General features: G+C 34.7%; 1 protein-coding gene across 1 annotated transcript; it reads left to right on the top strand.

Annotated features, from left to right (window-relative positions):
• Positions 1-10256: 10256 nt before the first annotated feature.
• Positions 10257-13745, top strand: LOC141662740 (uncharacterized). Its single transcript, XM_074469246.1, has 5 exons — positions 10257-10647; positions 11857-11969; positions 12270-12711; positions 12759-12830; positions 13213-13745. The coding sequence occupies exons 1-5, from the start codon at positions 10257-10259 to the stop codon at positions 13743-13745; spliced, it is 1551 nt and encodes a 516-aa protein (XP_074325347.1).
• Positions 13746-16907: the final 3162 nt, after the last annotated feature.

Here is a 16907-nt window from a genome sequence, read left to right as displayed (position 1 = left end):
GAACGGTTTAGGAGAAACGGCCGTTTTAACTAACGACGTTTCGCGAACGAACCCTTACCCCTCGCCTTACTTTGAAACATAGGTTAAAGACCTTAAAGACTAATTGAAGTATGAAACATTTATGTAGGGTGTAATAGGCAGTTGGTAAGACACTCGCGAAAGAATCGCCTTAAAACTCGTAATGGTTAAATTATTAAAAATGGTGGAGCCGAGGGGACTCGAGTGACTTAAGAGAATCAGTAAGCGCAAAATGAGCGTTAGAGTATGAGTTGGTTAGAGTATAGATTTACAAGTAACTTTGGTTTAATTCCAACTTACTTGTTGCTTATAGGTTACCAGACACGTCCCGAGCCATTCGTAACCCCCAGTCGCTCAGGCAAGTTTTCTACCCGTTATACTGTTGTTGTGATGTATATATGTATATGCATTATCTTGCGATAGATGCATGTTGGTTAATTAGCAAATGTTGCGATATATTGAAGCATGCTGATATGGTATATATATGCATGCCTGTTTCATATTCTTGCCATATATATCTGTTGGTTCAGTTGATAATACCTATGCTAGAGAATAGCAGTAATTTGCATATACCCTTAGTATAGGGACCCAAAGGTGAAAACTTTTCTAAAACCGAGAGTCGAGGATCCCGAGTAGATTTTATATATATATATTTATATATATATATGGTTATAGTTTTCAAAACTATTAATCGAATAAGGTTTATTCGATAACTTTATTTTATTATTGAATATTATTTCGAATATTCATCCGAGGACTGATGACTCCTTTATTTTATTATTGAATATTATTTCGAATATTCATTCGAGGGCTTATGACTCAGCTTATTTTATTTATTGAATATTATTTGAATATTCATTTGAGGATCTATGACTCCGATTATTTGCTAAGATATATTCTTTATTTTATTAAAGAATAAGGTGTCGATAATCAAACTTATTTTCGATTATTCAAATAAAGATAGTACTTTCATATAAGTATATCTTTGGTTATTTAATACTCATTTCAAGTATAAGTCTTACAACTTCTACTTCAATTATTTGTATAAAGATTATTCTTTATGGGAATATTATTTAAATAATAATATTCAGACATTTTCTAAATATATTGGGACTGATTTACTTCATTAAATCAGCATTACTCCAAACACTCTTTAAAGTGTTTTCGAGTCTTCAAAATGATTTTTAAAAGTTAGAGCGGATCCCAAAACTCATTTTTATATTTAAGATCTTCCTTTTAAAAAGGGGATTTAAATACTCGCTCAAAACCTGAGAGATCCGGCTCTATGGTGTATTTTATATTCGCAACAAGGTTGCAGTTTTGGTAAATGAATTGATTACTTACCCAACGTTCGGGAAGTAAGTCCATCTATCGAGTCGGCATAAGCAACATGGGCTCAGTGGGCGTCCATGATAGTGTAAGTGGCTCAGTGGGAGTCCATCAAATGCATAAGTGGCTGAGTGGCAGTCCAGCATAAGGTCCTATTGCGACCAGAGTGATGACCAGTGGGGAATCCGTCCATCTACTAGTAGAAAAGGTTACTTATTGGTATCTTTGCCTGATCAGCAAGATATCAGGTTTATGCCAAAATTCTTTCCTTTCCAAATTTATTGGATATTGCAATTTTGTTCATACTTTACATGACAGAGGTTTTCAGGAAACGTATGTATATATATAGGTGTATATATATATCGGGACTTAATGAAGTATATCATAACTTCATTTCCTTCAAAATATTTCGAAGATTGAATCTATTCAAGTCTTATCTTGTAGTCTCATCAGTGTGATGAACTTTTGAAACTAATTATAACTTGAACAGTGGTAGTTCAAGTAGTATTTGGAAAAGATATAAGTATATTGGAGTATCTTGTAACTTCATCTTTTAAACTTATATCTAGTAAATGATTATCTTATGCATGACAAAGATTTTCAGAAAAACGTTGAGACAAGGTTAGATATATGAGATCACCTTGCAATGATATTTTTATACAGTTATACACAGGAACTCTGTGTGTATTATGCAGGGAAGAGGACTTCCCATATTTTGAAAAGTATATATGTATATATATATATACTGAATATTTTGCGACTTCATCGCATTAAGATATCAACTTGGTTCATTTCTTTTGACCAAGACTTTCTTGAGTACTATGAGAAGGCTCATATATTGTTAATCATTATACATATTATTTTGGTGGGCTTGTTACTCACCCTTGCTTTGTTCTTTCATCACACAACATCAGATAGACAAGATGAACAGGACCAAGCTCCCAATTTGCGAGCGGATAGGAAACGTTCCGCAGTTTCCTATAGGCGTTGATGTCGCTGTAGCTGAGGTAGGAACTACCAATAGGCTAGGCTTTCAACTTTTGATGTATCAGATTATGTATATTTATGAATCGTTATAATGGCAAAGAAATGTAAATTTATTCAGAAACCTTTTTAAGGTGTATTGGCATATAATTGTGGAATAAAACGACTTGTGATTATTTTTGGATATTCATTTCTGAGACTATAACTTGTGGTGTGTGTGTTTATTGTGGGGTCACAGTACAGAGTAATTGATAATTTATTAAGATTGGGTGTTATTAAGGGAAATGGAACTCGTGACAACCCGGATCCCCGACCCCGGATTTGGGGGTGTTACAACGCCGCCGCTACCTCGTTTTATCCTGGGAGGCTATCGACTCGCACATACGGTGAGAGGCGAAATAGCTTTAAGGAGACAGTTTCAACTGGACTCGAGGATCTCTCTTCTGTTTATATCTTTTCTTCCTCCGTTTGATTTTGTTTACTCACGCACACATTTGTTTGATTATATGTATTCATCGCAGATTGTATTCACAGTTGGATCGAATAAGTCTAATTTATAAAGAACAATTTATGTGAAACAATATTCGAAACCAAAACAGTATAGATAATAATAACTGTGTTGGGTTTGTGTGTGATTACTTAAGAATGAAAATTGTGTTGTTGAAGTGACATCTAGGCAATTAATTGTTTCCAGCAGCTCTGTCACCAAGGAGCTACTTAAACCCATCTGATTGCATAACCACTGCAAAACATAACATGCAAAACTTAGAAACTTGATGGAGAGCTAAATAACATAGTTAACAAGAAGAATCAACCTAAACCAGTGCACAAAGACTTCAATGCTCAAATAGACTTAGGTGGTGTTTTAATCGTGGTTAATGAAGCTGGTTAACGGGAATCGGAACTTCAATTTCATGCTATAGTGTTTGTATTGGAAATTTGATAGTTAAGAATGGAAGCTTCATTCCCAACAGATGGTTAAATCATACCCTCTTTAATTTCTTGGGTTATCATTTCATATCCATTCCCATTAACCTTCATTCTAGTACCCCTCATTCCCCTTCCCAAATTTCATTCCCATCACCGATACAATCGCCACAAAAAGAGGAGGTTTTGTTAAGGAACTGAACATAATCCTCCATTTTTCATTGAACTGAAATTTCCCAGGAGACGCTGCACAACAACCTCCTCGAGATCTTTTAACCCCCTCTTAGGGACCATTCTCTATTGCTCTTTCTTACCAAATAACAAACTTAATAATTATCAAATGGAAATTAAACAGAAAGAACAAAAATAAAGCAACAGAGATTCTTTGTTATAGCAAGGCTATTGTAACAAGGGTATTTCAGTAAATGAAAATCATTCATTTTAGGCGGGAAATTCTGTTAGAATTTGTTTTCACTTTTTCAATGTATAAAACATGGATTGTTGCTGGGAATTCATTATGAATAAAAATGTTAAAGTCTTAATCTCTCATCTATGTCTCTCTCTCTCTCTCTCCCTCTCTTCTTCTCTTGCTTCCATATATCTGTCAATTCTTATTCTTAATCATCTTGTTCATCTAGTTCCATTAGAGCTTGATTATAGTCGATTGAATTGTTACTTCGATTGTAAAGTTAGATAAAAAGATCTGTTATCTTTATCATTGGTATCAGAGCATTCGATCCAAACAAAACACCTTAGCTAAACAGATTTTGTAAATGATTCGATCGTACACTGGCTAAAACAAGGAAAGTTTCGTCAATGGAAGATCATGTTAAGATGATGGAGAAGAAACTGGAGGCATACAATCAGAAACACGAATTGCAGAATAAACGTGTGGAAGATACTTTAGTTCGATTGATGCAATCTATTGATGAGATTCGAACGCAAATGAAAGGAGCTAGTACATCTCATCAACACACATGAGACAATCATAATCGAGATCCACATCAGGTTCTGGATACAACTTCTAATCGATTCTTTAAATTTACTCCTAAGCTTGATTTTCCAAAATTTGATGGAAATAATCCTAGAATGTGGATTAAGAAATACAATAGTTACTTTGAATTGTGTAAAATAGCTAATGATCAAAAAGTTGATTTGGCATCATTGTATATGATAAATAAAGTAGAAACTTGAATTACTAGCTATCTAGCTGCAAGAAAGGTAGTAGAATGGGATGATTTCATCATTGATTTGGTGGCTAGGTTTAGAGATGATGGAGCCAGTAAGGTAGTGGAACAATTTAACAAACTGCGACAGACTTGACAGTTAGAGGATTATATTGATGATTTTGAGAATACTAGATCATTAATGTTGCAGCATAATCATGCTTTACCAGATGTTTATGTTCTTGATAGTTTCATAGGGGGATTGAAAGCTTCTGTAAAACCTTTTGTTAAGGCTTTCAAACCAGGGTCTATTGCTGAAGCAATTGATTATGCTAGGTTGAAAGAAGAGTCACTGAATGTGTCTTACAAATTCAGCAAGCCTGTAGTTAATAATCCTCCAGCCAAGACTAACCTATCCAATCAGTCTGTACCATTGCTAGCAAACACTTCTCCACCTTTGTTGCCAACTCCAAAATTTAATCAGAACACAAATGAAGGAAATAGGAATTTTAGGTTTATTCCAGCTGATGTTAGAGCTGGAAAGATAGCCAAAGGTCTTTGCTATTATTGTGATCAAACCTATGAAAGAGGACATAAATGTAAGTTTAAAGAGCCTCAGTTGTTTACAGTAGAAGTACCAGGGGAGTTGCTGGATTCAGAGGTGGATCAGAGGGTAGATAATGAGATTTCTTATGAAATCAATGATGATATAGAACCTGTAATTTCAGTAAATGCTCTAGCAGGGAAACCAGAATTTTCAGATTATGAGATTGAAAGGCATATCCATGGGAAAACCAGTATACACATTTTGGTGGATTTTGGTAGTACACACAATTTCTTAGACATTAATTTCGCAGAGCAATTGGGCTGTAAGGTGGAAGAGGTCACAACACAAGCAATTACTGTAGCAGATGGAAATCACATTATTTGCAAGAATGTCTGTAAAGCATTTTGCTGGATTATGAATGGTAAAGAATTTACAACAGAAGTAATGTTAATTTCTTTGGGAAGTTGTGATATGGTCTTAGGAATTCAGTGGCTTTCAACACTGGGATCATTCTATTAGGACTTCAAGAAACTGAAAATGGAGTTCATCATTGATGAAGAAAAAATATCTTTAAAAGGTATTCCCCAGAGGAAGGTTAAGGTAATTGAAGGGTAGCCCTCTATCAAACTCATGTAGAATGCTGCTCATTGTTGTCTTATCCAAGTTAGATCACTACCTTCAGTACTTTTATGCAACACTGAAGTACAATTAGATTTGAGTCACTCCAGTACAATCAGAGAGCTGGGATCACCAGTAGCTACTTTAGTGGAAGGTTGCAAGGAGTTTCAGAACTTAAAACAGACATATGCATCTGTATTTGATGAACCTAAGGATCTACCACCAATGAGGGGAGTATTTGATCACAAGATTCCTTTAAAAGAAAATGAAGGACCAGTGAATATCAGGCCATACAGATTTCCTTTGAAATAAAGGGATATTATTGAACAGCTTGTTCAGGAAATTCTTGAAAGGGGTATAATTCAAGACAACTCTATTAGTGTCTGTGCCCTAAAGACAACACTATGCTATTTTAGTTTAAGACATTAGGATTATTAATGTTTATGTTCTATCGATTATTCCCTTTATAATTTATTAATTCTTAATTTACTGCAATATAAATGTTAGATTAATAAATGTCCTTGGAATATGATATGCAATTCTATATCTCTAAGTACATGACTTAGAAATGAGATTATGAGAATAGTATCCCTAAAGGTCCCTAGTCGAGTATTATTTTTAAGGGACAATAATAATGCATTAAGACTGATGTGTTTGTTGACTGATGATCACATCTTATTGATCATAAGTATAGTGATACTAAAGTCAAAAACACAGTCAGATGTATATGTACATGGTGCTGGACAGACCCAATGTGAGATTCTACATGTCTGTTGTGTCATAAGTAATTCTCACAGTGATAATGATGTAATGGTCCTTAGACCTGAAGTCATTATATTTCTATACGAGAATTAATATACATTGATTCCATTAAAAGTTATCCTTGACCGGGTAATGATAAAAGTGGACATTGGGTATGGAATCTACTTTATAAAAAGCAGAAGGCATCTACTTTATGAAAAGAAGAAGGCATCTACACTTTATGAAAAGCAGAAGACATCTACTTTATGAAAAGCAGAAGACATCTACTTTATGAAAAGCAGATAGCATATACTTTATGATTTATTAGAAGATGACTAGTCTTGTAATATAATCTCTTCCTTACTCTATAAAAGGGGAGCTAAGTTTTAAGAAAGATCATCTTGTAATCTACAACGAAAACTCTTTCTTAATTCCAGAGAGTACTAGTAATGTATTGTGACAGTAGTAACCCCAACGGGGTTTTAAGCTATGTATTATGTAAGGGTTTGAGAAATAAATACTTATGAAGTGTTCCGCGTTTTGGTATCAGAGCCTTGTCGTTTATTTAATTCTTCAGTATCAAGGTTTGATTATATCCTGGAGGGAGTAAGTCATAAGCGAAGTACCGTTTAGGCAGGTGGCCGCTGAGGGAAGAAGCAGGTGCATCCTTGGAGTAATCAACATCAGGATAACTACAGAATTGAATAAATTCTCGGATCATATCTTACAAAGACTCAGGTATGTCAAAAATAGGTATTATATTATTGAACCTTACTGCTAGAGCTGGCCAAATGTGCGGGTTTGAACCGCACATTCGGGACCGGTTCGTACGGAAACCCGTAATTATTCGGTCCGAACCGGGCCGGTTCAAACCCGCACAATTCGTTAAATTAATCGAGCCGGTTACGAATACAGTATTAAAAAACCGGGACCGGGACCGGCCCGCACTAACCCGTCGACACGGAACCCGCACGAGCTGCATGCGCCTGCAAACCCGCACAGCTCGCACAGCCCACACAAGCCCAAAAAATACATACATAATTCATACAATTTTTTCACTCAATCTTAATTCTCTATCTGACTTTCTGCCTCTCTCAATCTCAATTCTCATTCTCTGCCTTATATATTTCCTAATTATTTCCGAGCTTCACCAATCAGTATCACCAATTCACCATCCCTAATTTATTTCTAAATTCTCACTCGCACATCATACATCACAAATTCACAATCACAAATTCAAATTACAAATTCACAGACATAGGACAGGAGCCACAGCCACACAGGTGAGCACATCACAGTTCGCAATTGCTACATTTATTAGAGCTGCGTCGGTGAGGAAAAAGATGGCTGAGACTGCCAATTGCTTGGGCGTAGGTGGATATGACCACAGTATCATTCCACCCCTTCTCTCTTTATAATTTCTCTGTAGCTTGTACAAGACTCTCCCTGTTGGGTCTCTTTGTTCTTCTTTTAAGACCTACCTATACAGTTAAGCTACACTACACTACTGCACTATAAATATAATAATAATTATAATATAATATATCAAAATAATACATGGCACTTGGCAGAGAATAGAATCTGGTTGCTTTTGCACGCGCGGCCCGTGGGTTAACCGCACGAGCCCGCACATCTATCAACAGGTTATTTACCGGTTCCGGTTACGAGTTCGATTTCTGCGGTTCCAGCCCGGCCCGAGCCCGATTCGTTCATCAACAGGCCGGTTCAGTGTTAGCATTTCGAGTGCCCAACCCGTGTGCGGCCCGGCCCGGCACGCACGGACTGCACAAGTGGCCAGGTCTACTTACTGCAAATACAAATGCTTAGAACTCTGTATTTTTAATAAGTGTTAAATCTTTTTAAATCTTCTCATTTTATGAGTAGCAATAATCATCCGTGGATAGTAAACATATCTGGTAATGCCATGATTTCCATGAATAACTATCAATACTTAGAACACCTTTTACAGGTTTCTAGAAAGATTGTCAGTGAAAAAGACAATAGAAACATTAGATCCCTTATCTGGGATCTAGAAGAATTTAAAACTGAACAAGTTCAATTCTATAACAGATATTCTATGCAAATATAAATAGAGATATCTTCTCTTAAAAGAATTCTCAGTTATGATCTTATTAAGAATCCGTAAATGAGTTTGTTAACAGAAAAACATCCTGAGGAAACTCAAGATGAAAACAATTTGGAAATCGAGTTTTCAGAAAATGAAAAAGGTTTTCAAGCAAGCTTTTTGATAAAGCAAGAAATTCTTTCTAAAATCAAAAGAAGCAGACTCGATTTAAGAAAAGAAAAAATATTTAACATTCCTATGTTAAATTATTTTAAAAGGAAAAATAATATATTTTATTATATCTCTACCAAAGAAATGCATGTAGATATAAAAGATACTACAAGTTTAGTTTATCTGCCTTTAATCACTAAGGAAGAGATAAGCAAAAATTTGTTGAAAATAGACTCTAAGATAAGATCTACTATCAGTGTAGTTCACTTAGGTGCTATAAAAATTTTGCTTAAAGCAGAATTTCAAGAAGGAATAGATTCTCCTATTAAAATGGCTTTAATAGATCATAGAATCAATGATCGAAGAGATTGTATTTTAGGTGCTGCTAGAGGTAATTTAGCATACCAAAAATTCATGTTTACTGTCTATCCTAAATTTGGTTTTAGTTTAGAAACTAAAAATCTTGATCAGATATTATCTTTCGTGCATGACTTTGAGAGACATAATATGATGAATGCAGGTGATAAAGTATTTAGCTTAACTTATGTTGTTGCTTATGCTTTAACCAATAGTCATCATAGCATCGACTATAAGAAAAATGAATATATCGAATTGGACGATGTATTCTCAGAGATAAGATCTGTAGAAGAAAAGCAATTTTCAGATATTAGTCCTTTAGATAATTCTTGGGCAATTGATATTGCAAAGAATAAGCCAATTCTAGGACAAAAACCCAGAATGAGTTTTAGAGGAAGAACCTTAGAGGTTGGTGAATCTTCTATTACCTCTAATAAAGAATTACTTCATAGCATGTCCCGAAGAGTTGATGACTTATGTCAGAAACTGGATCATCTATAGTCGTTCTAATGCACCCGCATATTTATAAAAAAGGAAAAATTCTAGAGTTTAAGAAATTAAATGAAGGAATAGACCTTGAACCAAGGAAGTACGTCTTCAGTGGTGTTGCAGAAAGTAATAGCCTTAACACTATTGTGTCTTCAACGAATAATCTTAACCAGATTACAGGAAGATGTTTACTAGGAATCTACAACTTACTGTCCTACTTTGGACTAAGTAAAGATCCCAGTGAAATTTTTTCAAAATCACCTAGTATCTTCAACAGATATTCTACTTCTTTGAGGGGGGGGGGGTAATGTGGAAATAGAAATTCCGAGAGACATAAAAAAGCTCTTAGTAAAACAGAACGCTAATATTGAAAAATTAGAAGTTCAGTTGTCACAGCTTAGAAACACTAAGTGTGATAATGAAGTTATTGACTGCAAGTTCAATGAAATCATAGAATACCTTAAGAAAATCTTAGGATGAGCATTAAGGAATTACTAGAGGATTTCGATAAAAATATTAAGCCACAAATAGGAGAAATCCTTAGGTTGCTTAAAAATCAACATGCTAATCATGTTACAGATAAAATTGAGGCAGCAGCAGCAAAGATCATTACTGAATTGAAAGCAACAATTCAAGAATGTCCTTGCAACCATGAAATCCATGAAGCCCTCAAAGAAAGGCAACAGAAGGGAAAAGAAATCATCACAACAGATGAAGATCCAGAGCACAAATCAAGGATCTGGAAATATAGTTATCCCAACTATAGTGTCGGTAACGAAGAGCTCGGAACTGGGAAAAATCCTGGCAGTCTGACATGGCCATTCGGTGTTGATAAGAAATCAACATGAATTACATAAAAATAGTAGAAAAATTCTTTTGGGATAACATTGAAGAAGAAGAATTGCAGGTTAACGATGACAACTATAAAGTCCTCAAACAAGCAATCAGGCTAATGGAGTTAGATGATGAATCTAAAGCCAACCAGGAAATAGAAGACAATAATGAATTAAAATCTTTATTTGGTTTTAATGATTACAACATTCTTAACATAATTGAAAGTTTCAGTTCTGAAGAACAGGAGGACCTTCAAGAAATAGAAGTTGATAGTTCTGAAGATGAGGAAATAGAAAACCTCAGGATGAACACACATCAAACTTCAACACCTCCTTCACCAAAAAGAGAATCAGGAGAAACATCAGGTACAAAGAAACCTGAAGGAAGCAGAAAAAGGAAAGGTAATTTCTATCCTTCTAATAATTCTGAGGCTAAAGGAAATTCTAATATTTTTGGTAATAATATCTTAAATATTGAAGGAAAGCCAAACAGGAAAGAGCTCATAGACGCTTGGGCAAAAAAAATAGTCTTATTATTCAGACTAACAAAGACGATTATGATGATCAAAACACAGTTTTATTATTGATCGAACATAAGACTCTAGGTGTTTTTAATAAAATTATTAATGACACATCTTGGGAACCAGTCATGAGTCCCGTTACAGCCTTTGAAAATGTATTAGATGGCATCTATACAATATTCTTAGGAATTAATCAAGCTTCTGATAAACTGCAGGAGTTATTAAGAATAAAAGAAAAGACAAGAACTAGGGGATCACTAATATGCAGCTTTGCGATATATGTTTCCTAGATCAATTTTTCTGTGATTATGAAAAATATCTATACCAATTAGATGACCAAGCGGAATATGTGAAGTATGTAAAATACTATCTCCTCAAAATTCCACTGGTATGATTAAAAGCTCTGGAAAGATTTAATCTAGAAGCTACTGGTCCAGCAGAGTATAATTTAGCCTATGCTCAAAGAATTGTTAAAGAGGAAATCTCAAAAATTTGCGATTTAACAAAGAAATAAAAGCAGTTGAAATCTTTTAGCAAACAGTGTTGTGAAAAGATTGTTGAAAAACCATTTGAGTATGGATGTAGGAAATCTTCTTACAAGAAGCACTACAGGAAGAAGTCTTATAAACATAAGACTACTTACAAGTTTATCAAGAAGAAAAAGCCTTATAAACCAGGTAAGTATTTCAAGAAAAAAATCGTCCAAGAAATTTTCTAATAACAAGAAAAAGTTTTGCCCAAAAGGCAAGAAAAATTACAGGTGTTGGATCTGTAATGAAGAAGGACATTATGCAAATGAATGCCCTAATATAAAGAAGAATGACGGCAAGGTCCAAATGCTAGAACAAGTTTATTCTTTAGGATATATTCCTATTGAAGACCCTTATGAAGATACTCAAGAAGTATATTCAATTGAAGAATTGGACCCTGGACCAATAGAATCAGATTCTAATGAATCAACTTCCTCAGAATCTGACTGAAGAAGAAGAAGTGATGACCAACATCACTAATCCAAACTCTATTTATATCTCAGGTAAATTAAAATTTACAGGATATAAACAGATTGAATTACATTGTTATGTTGATACAGGCTCCAGCCTTTGCATAGCAAGTAAGCATGTTATTCCACCAGAACATTGGATTAACGCAGAAAGACCTATACAAGCTAAAATTGCTAATGGGAGCACCATTACAATCAGCAAGGTATGCAAAGACCTTAATATACTGATAGCAGGTGAAATATTTCATATTCCTACTGTTTACCAACAGGAAGCTGGAATGGATTTTTTAATTGGTAACAATTTTTGCCAATTATATGAACCATTCACTCAGTATACAAAAATGATTATACTAACCCTTTCAGGTCAAGAAGTATATATCAAAAAAATAACAACAGCTCGTAAAGTTGGAGTTCCAGGTTTTCTAGAATCAATGAAAAAGAATTCTAAAACCAAAAAACCTGATGCTATTAATATCATCACTAATAAAAATTTTCTTTAACAGAAGGGGAAGGATGTTATTAGAAGATTCAAAGAATTAAATGATTGTAAAAATTTAATTCTTGATATAGAAAAGAAGACTATAATCGAAGGATTATTAGACTCTGTCTGCTCAGAAAATCCACTGTATCCTACAAAGACCAAGAAATGGATGAAAGCAGCAATCAAGCTCAGAGATCCTACAGCTGTAATCAAGGTTCGACCAATGAAGTACAACCCACAAGATCGTAAAGAATTTGGAATACAAATTCAAGAGCTTCTGGATATAAAGATCATCATACCCAGTAAATCACCTCATATGTCTCCAGCATTTCTTGTAGAAAATGAAGCTGAGAAGAGAAGAGGGAAGAAAAGAATGGTAGTCAACTATAAAGAAACCAATGAGGCTACAATAGGAGACATCCATAACCTACCAAATAAGGATGAACTTCTCACCCTTATCCGAGGTAAGAAAATGTTCAGTTCATTAGACTGTAAATCTGGTTTTTGGCAGGTATTGCTAGACGAAGAATCAAAGTTATTGACAGCATTTACATGTCCCCAAGGACATTATCAATGGATCGTGGTTCCATTTGGTCTTAAACAGGCTCCTTCCATTTTTTAAAGACACATGCATGATGCATTCAGGTCATTTGAATCATTTTGTTGCGTTTATGTTGATGATATCCTAATCTTTAGTGATACTGAACAGGATCATTTAAGGCATTTAGCAGCAGTTCTAAAGAGATGTCAACATCTTGGCATAATTTTATCCAAGAAGAAAGCACAACTTTTTAAAGTAAAGATTAATTTCTTAGGATTAGAAATTGATCAAGGAACGCACTGTCCTCAAGCTCATATTCTGGAACATATTAATAAATTTTCGAACAAACTTGAAGACAAAAAATAGTTGCAAAGGTTTTTAGGTATATTAACTTATGCATCTGATTATATTCCAAAACTTGCAGCCATTCGTGCACCTTTGCAGGTTAAGCTCAAGAAAGATATTCCATGGGAATGGAAAGATTCAGACACTGATTACATTTGTAAGGTAAAAAAGAATCTCAAGGGTTTTCCAAAACTCTATCATCTGGAGCCGGATGATAAGCTTATCATTGAGACAGACGCTTCAGACGAATACTGGGGAGGAGTTCTTAAAGCAGTTAATTCTGATAAAGAATTAATATGTAGATATGCTTCAGAAAGCTTTAAAGACGCCGAGAAAAATTATCATTCAAATGAAAAAGAATATTTGGCAGTCATTAGAGTCATTAACAAATTTTCTATTTATCTAACTCCGGTCAAATTTTTGGTAAGGACTGATAATAGAAACTTCACTTATTTTCTTCGTATTAAGTTACAGGGAGATAATAAGCAAGGAAGATTAGTAAGATGGCAGCAATGGTTATCTCGCTACAGTTTTGATGTAGAGCACATCGAAGGAGTTAAAAACTGCTTAGCAGATTTTTTAACAAGAGAATTCCAGAAAGAACAGGTATGAAAAGCTAATACTGTTCATACAGGAATCCAAGGTCACTTTTTGGCTATAAATACAGAAGGAACTGAAGAACAAATCATAAAACATTTGCAAATACCTTCCTTCTTCACAAGTTTCTCTCAAAAGAAACAAATACCATTGCGGGTATAAAAACAATCTTCTTTCTTTGAAGATCCCATAAGCTAGTAGCTATGGAGAAGTTGCTTCTGGAAGAAACAATTCTTTTAAAAGAATGGTCAATTATCCAGGAAATACTACACTTGGTGAGAGCCAAGATAGAGTTCGAAACGAAATTCAATACTCCTCAAGAACAAAAGGTTATTTGTTCACCTTCCTCAACTCTGAGTGAAGAACAAACTAGCCCGAAGCAAACGGCTACCGGTAAAGGCTCAACAAATCCGTTGACACCTGTGGATTTCGTAAAAATCCAGAATGAGGTTAATACCTCACAACAAATGGTTACTTCATCACCATCTTCAGAAATGAACACAGATAAGCCTATTCCTGAGCAAACGGCTCCAGGTAAAGAAATAACAAATCCGTTAAAGGCTGTTGCCTTGCCAGAAAGCAAGACTGAGGTTCAGACCTCCATAACGTTAGAAAAAACCTCTAATTTAAATTTGAGGCCTAACGGGGGAATTCAAATCCCTACAAAGACTGAAGGTCATACTTCAGTTGTCCCAAACGGATACAAAGGCCCTAAAACCTATTATGTGGTGTTTAATGGTCCTAATGCAGGAATATACACTACATTTGAGATAGCTAAGAAAGCTGTAAAAGGATTCTCAGGCATCAAACATAAGAAGTACAAATCCTTTGTTGAAGCAAAAGTTGCAGCAAATATTTATACTACACAAGAATTCAAGTCACCTCTCCAGTTGATTAATTCTGTAGAAGCATTACATCTAACTTATGCGGGGGCAATAACTCACCAAAAAGAAAGTTCTAGGAAAACTATTTTGGGAAACATCCCAAAATCTCAGCAGCTGTTAATGCAGACGGAAGAAGATACCATTGAATCTTATTTTTCAGGATTTAATTATCTTTATCAATATGGAAGAATAGCCACTGAAAAGGAATTCGTTAGTGAACATTTCTTCACCACATACAAGAAGAATGTCAGCTACTTCAATTTCTATCCAAATGCTGATCCAGACATGGTCTATGAAGCATACCAATATGGACTATTAGCACAAGTTTATCCTGCTAATAACCTTTTGGAAATTTCTAGGTTCCCCAAGGAATTTAGAAAGGCAGTCAAGACATTTAAAAACAACCGTCTTAAAGGAAAAGAGATCGACCTCTTCATCAAAACCACCAGTACCATTATATGCTGGGAAAATGAAGAAGAAAACGATTTTCCACCCAATCAACCTTTACATTATATTCAGGTTGGTCCTGCCAAAGAAAAGATCTATTCTCCAAGCCAAGCAATGGAACCTACACTGGAGAAAAATGATTTAAAAAGCACTGACTGAAAATAAGTTATTGATTTTAATCAATAAGTTATTTAGTGTTCAAAAGGAAGATAAGCTAAAAGTCAATTTAGCTACAACGCATGCCTTAATGACCTCTTATTCCCATAAAGGATTAAGTGAAGATGACTACAATAAAGTTGTCGCTTTTAGAAGGCAATTATTACATAAAGATGCTGTTGGATCGCATCAAGAAATCTTCTGCAAGAAAAAGCAAAAGGAAATAGGCAAATTTAGCATCCATCTCGAATGTCAAATATGTGGTATCACCACTCTAGACAAAGAATCTGGAAAAAGAATAATGGAGGACCCCTCCACTTCAGCAGAAGACAAAGGACTTTTGCCTAAAGCAGGAATACTGCTCAAAGCAAAACCAGGACATCATTTTTAATAGAGCATCTTATCTTTTTGAAAAGGTAAGGAATCTACTTTATAAAAAGCAGAAGGCATTTACTTTATAAAAAGTAGAAGGCATCTACTTTATGAAAAGAAGGCATCTGCTTTTTTGATGAGGATGACACATTACATGCCTCTAGTTTAATTTATAATATTTGGTTAAAGGGATTATATTACATTGTACATTATTCACGAAAAGTTTAATCGATCACCGATTTAATTATTATTACTTGGGTAGCAATGATGTATTACTATATGCCACTCATTATTTATAATTTAAATATGAGATATTTAAATTATTTCCAATGTAATAATAACCCATAGGGTTGCACAAAGAAAGCATGGAGGAATATTTAATTCAAATTCGGATTTGAATTAAAAAGGAAATTTGAATTATTTATTATTAATTAAGTTGGACTTAATTAATGGGATAAATAAATTTCAAATTTGTATATTATTAAATCCGAAATTCAGTTGTTATTTAGTAATTGAGTTAAACTTAATTATTAAATAAATAGAATTTCAGATTTTAATATACTTTAACTTGGATTAGGGTTAGGTCTGTTTTTGACCTCTCTATATAAACATCCTTAAGGCTAAAATTAGGGTTACGTTTTTATTAGATAAAAACATAAACCCTAGCAGCTAAAGGTGAGAGAGTGATAGAGGGGAAATCAGGTATGTTCTTGGTGCTAGTACACGCCTCCTCCGTACCAGCTTTCGTGTGGATACCTCTACGGCGTAGATCGTTAAGGCGGGATACGTGGTGTTCGGTTAAAGCTAGGATGTAACACCCCCAAATCCGGGGTCGGGGATCCGGGTTGTCACGAGTTCCATTTCCCTTAACAACACCCAATCTTAATAAATAATCAACTACTCTGTACTGTGACCCCACAATAAACACACACACCACAAGTTATAGTCTCAGAGATGAATATCCAAAAATAATCACAAGTCGTTTTATTCCACAATTATATGCCAATACACCTTAAATAGGTTTCTGAATAAATTTACATTTCTTTGCCATTATTACAATTCATAAATATACATAATCTGATACATCAAAAGTTGAAAGCCTAGCCTATTGGTAGTTCCTACCTCAGCTATGGCGGCATCAGTGCTTCTAGAAAACTGCGGAACGTCTCCTAACTTCTTGCGAATCGGGAGCTTGGTCCGGTTCATCTTGTCTATCTGATGTTGTGTGATGAAAGAAGAAAGCAAGGGTGAGCAGCAAGCCCACCAAAATAATATGTATAATGATTAACAATATATGAGCCTTCTCATAGTACTCATG

Source organism: Apium graveolens, chromosome 1 (assembly GCF_009905375.1).
Source record: "Apium graveolens cultivar Ventura chromosome 1, ASM990537v1, whole genome shotgun sequence".
Classification (NCBI taxonomy): Eukaryota; Viridiplantae; Streptophyta; class Magnoliopsida; order Apiales; family Apiaceae; genus Apium; species Apium graveolens.
This window is presented reverse-complemented; position numbering and strand designations above follow the sequence as displayed.

Excerpts from the sequence above, each read along its gene's own strand:
- LOC141662740 (XM_074469246.1), top strand. The coding sequence starts at position 10,257 with ATGAATTACATAAAAATAGTAGAAAAATTCTTTTGGGATAACATTGAA. Across the intron at positions 10,648-11,856 it reads AGGAAGCAGAAAAAGGAAAG|GCTCCAGCCTTTGCATAGCA; the intron begins GTAATTTCTATC and ends ATGTTGATACAG. Across the intron at positions 12,831-13,212 it reads GACATTATCAATGGATCGTG|CCATTCGTGCACCTTTGCAG; the intron begins GTTCCATTTGGT and ends CAAAACTTGCAG.